The following is a 2,500-nucleotide window of genomic DNA, read 5'->3' as shown; positions in this document are numbered from 1 at the left end:
GGGGAGAGAGAGAGAAGAAATAAAAGAAAAGGAAAAGATAAAAAGGATTGAAGGACACAGCTGATTTTGAATACATTAAGGCGAACAAAAAATAAAAAAAACTATCAACTTTTAAAACAGGCAACAAATTTTGAAGTAAATCAATATGGAAAGACAGCAATGAGAAGAAAGTCTACATTAATACGGAGCCTTTCTCCCCTTGACGTATCTACAACTAACTTTGTCTCAGTTACTGCATTGAGATATAATCCTGAAATTTGGAAAAGAGAAAACATGGAAAAGACAAAAAATCAATAAGGCCAAGAATAAATCAGATGTCAGAAAGGAATACCATCCATTGAATTCTATAACATGTCATTGAGGGTTAGAAAGAACAGGCAAAAGCTCTGATAGGTGAATGCAATGCTATTAACGAGGAACTCTTAAACATCCAGGAATAGAGTATTTCATACTTCACAGAAGTCATCTAATATAAATTCTGTCCACAGAGTATTTCCAAGACAATTTTATAATTGAGTTGTTAGTGAAAACAGAAGATATGAGGAATCAATATGAAAGGATATGTTTCTTGCTGAAACTGGAATCCTACAAACTTAAAAGCGCTTAAGTTCTGTAAATCTTCATTTTCAGATCTGAAACTCTGGCCTTGCATTGACATTAAAACTCTGCTTCCCTGTTCAATTTAAATTCACTATCGGAAAGGTCAGCATCACCTTGGAGTCTGCACCAAATTGTTATATTCACAGAAGCAGAATGGTGATGGAATTTGAAGAAATGTAGAACTCTGTTCTTTGGTCATTGTCCAACATCATCCAGAAATCAAGACAACCAGCATTTATTCTCCCTTCTCTTGCTGGAAAAGTCCAGTTGCAATTCTTAAGATGAAGCAGAGGCCCTTTCAGATTGCCTTTCGTAATAGGTTGAGGTTAAGGGACTTCTGATATAATCCCTCTTAATATGAATATTGGGGAGAAGGATCACCTTAACTATCACAAACTGTATTCGGTTTCCATGTCTGATATTTAGGGAGTTTCTCTCAAAATCCTAGCATATTCCTTTAGCATATTAGTAGATACCACATAGTTTTGAGATGCTAGAAACCTAATATATTGATTGACACAGTCTATGGAATTTTCTGATGACATCCAGCTCAAAAATTCAATATAGGTGCATATGACTTAATAAAATAAGTGTCACGAGTAATTTATAAAGATGTCCACAAGTAATGCAGTTCAAGAGTTCAGTTATCATAACAAATCGACTGGATTCCGAAGATCCAACACATAATCACCACAAAGACATTGGTTTCTAGTTACTAAGGACGTTAGGCCTTAACTTGCCTAGTCTTGCAGCTTAACAACTATCCTACAACTTCCTTCCCTCGGTTTATAAGTAATCTTGAGAGCTGCATTTGCAGAAAAATGGGAGAACATCAATTTCAAACAAGTTTATTGCAACATTGACCTTGCAGTGCATGCAAGAGCAGTAGAGGAGACAATACAAGTTAGAAGCATAATTAGTAGAACTGGATTAGAATCTAAAGTGCTCTTTTCAATTTTTTGCGTAAGCAGGTTAAAATATTTGAGAAGGCAAAGTGCACCACCATAGAACCTCAGGTGTGGAGAAATGGAGTGTAATGTCACTGAGTTATCAGGGCTTCCACGTAAGATATGAATTCTAAATTACAGTGGATTTGCTACAAAATTCCAACCCTCTATAAAGCATACCTCCATAAGCACTAAAACCAAGCAATTCCAGCAAAATTTAACCATTACCTTGTCTTAGCTAGGCATCTCATTTGCTCTCTCTACAAGATTAACACACAAGACAACGCGAATTTCAGCTGAATCTCTACTAAATACCAATACATTACAATACATAAGACTTGAAAGGAAACTTAGCAACACACAGATGAAAATAACAATTCAAATCTTTTGAAACATGCACAAAGAGCATCAATCATAGACTAAACACAAAAAACCAGAAACCCCATCAAACATCAGAAGATCACAACATAGGGTACATAGTTAACAAGAAAGCCCAAATTCATAAAAACTTACTAAATTTAGTACATCTGCATACGCAAAGGCATAAAAATCTCAAGGGACAGAGAGATATGGATTAAGAAATACGAACTGAGCTCAGAGAAGAACAAGAGGAACATCACAATAGAGGAAGCCAAGGTTATGACGCCTCCGGAGAGGGTTCTGCTGTAGAAATCCTCATTGATCTTAGGGTACGCATCCAAGCTCCGTAGTTTGCCAATTATACTCTCCATCATCCACTAATCACCAAATGATAACAAAACAACAAAGACCCAGAATCCAACAGACAGAAATATTACTAAACAGTAAGGATCAAACGCCGGAATGATTTGTACAGTCTGCGCCAAGACGCTCAAGGTTTATTATGAAATTTATCTACGACTGAGTGCGTCTATCATCAAATCTGGAAATCAAATTCCTCCACTGTAGGAATCTTTCTATTACAATCATAGAAG

At 36.1% G+C, this 2,500-nt stretch overlaps 1 protein-coding gene across 1 annotated transcript in view; it reads right to left on the bottom strand.

The window, feature by feature from the left end:
• Positions 1 to 2,500, bottom strand: part of LOC105176997 (endoplasmic reticulum-Golgi intermediate compartment protein 3) — a gene marked incomplete at its 5' end in the record, with an annotated part of 9,589 nt that extends 7,089 nt beyond the window's left edge. The window contains 2 exon segments of the mRNA XM_011100011.2: positions 177 to 250; positions 2,137 to 2,500. Coding sequence (XP_011098313.1) covers positions 177 to 250; positions 2,137 to 2,281 — 219 coding nt within the window.

Source organism: Sesamum indicum, linkage group LG2 (genome assembly GCF_000512975.1).
Source record: "Sesamum indicum cultivar Zhongzhi No. 13 linkage group LG2, S_indicum_v1.0, whole genome shotgun sequence".
NCBI lineage: Eukaryota > Viridiplantae > Streptophyta > Magnoliopsida > Lamiales > Pedaliaceae > Sesamum > Sesamum indicum.
The sequence above is the reverse complement of the archived record's forward strand: the minus strand, read 5'-3'. Positions and strand labels throughout refer to the sequence as shown.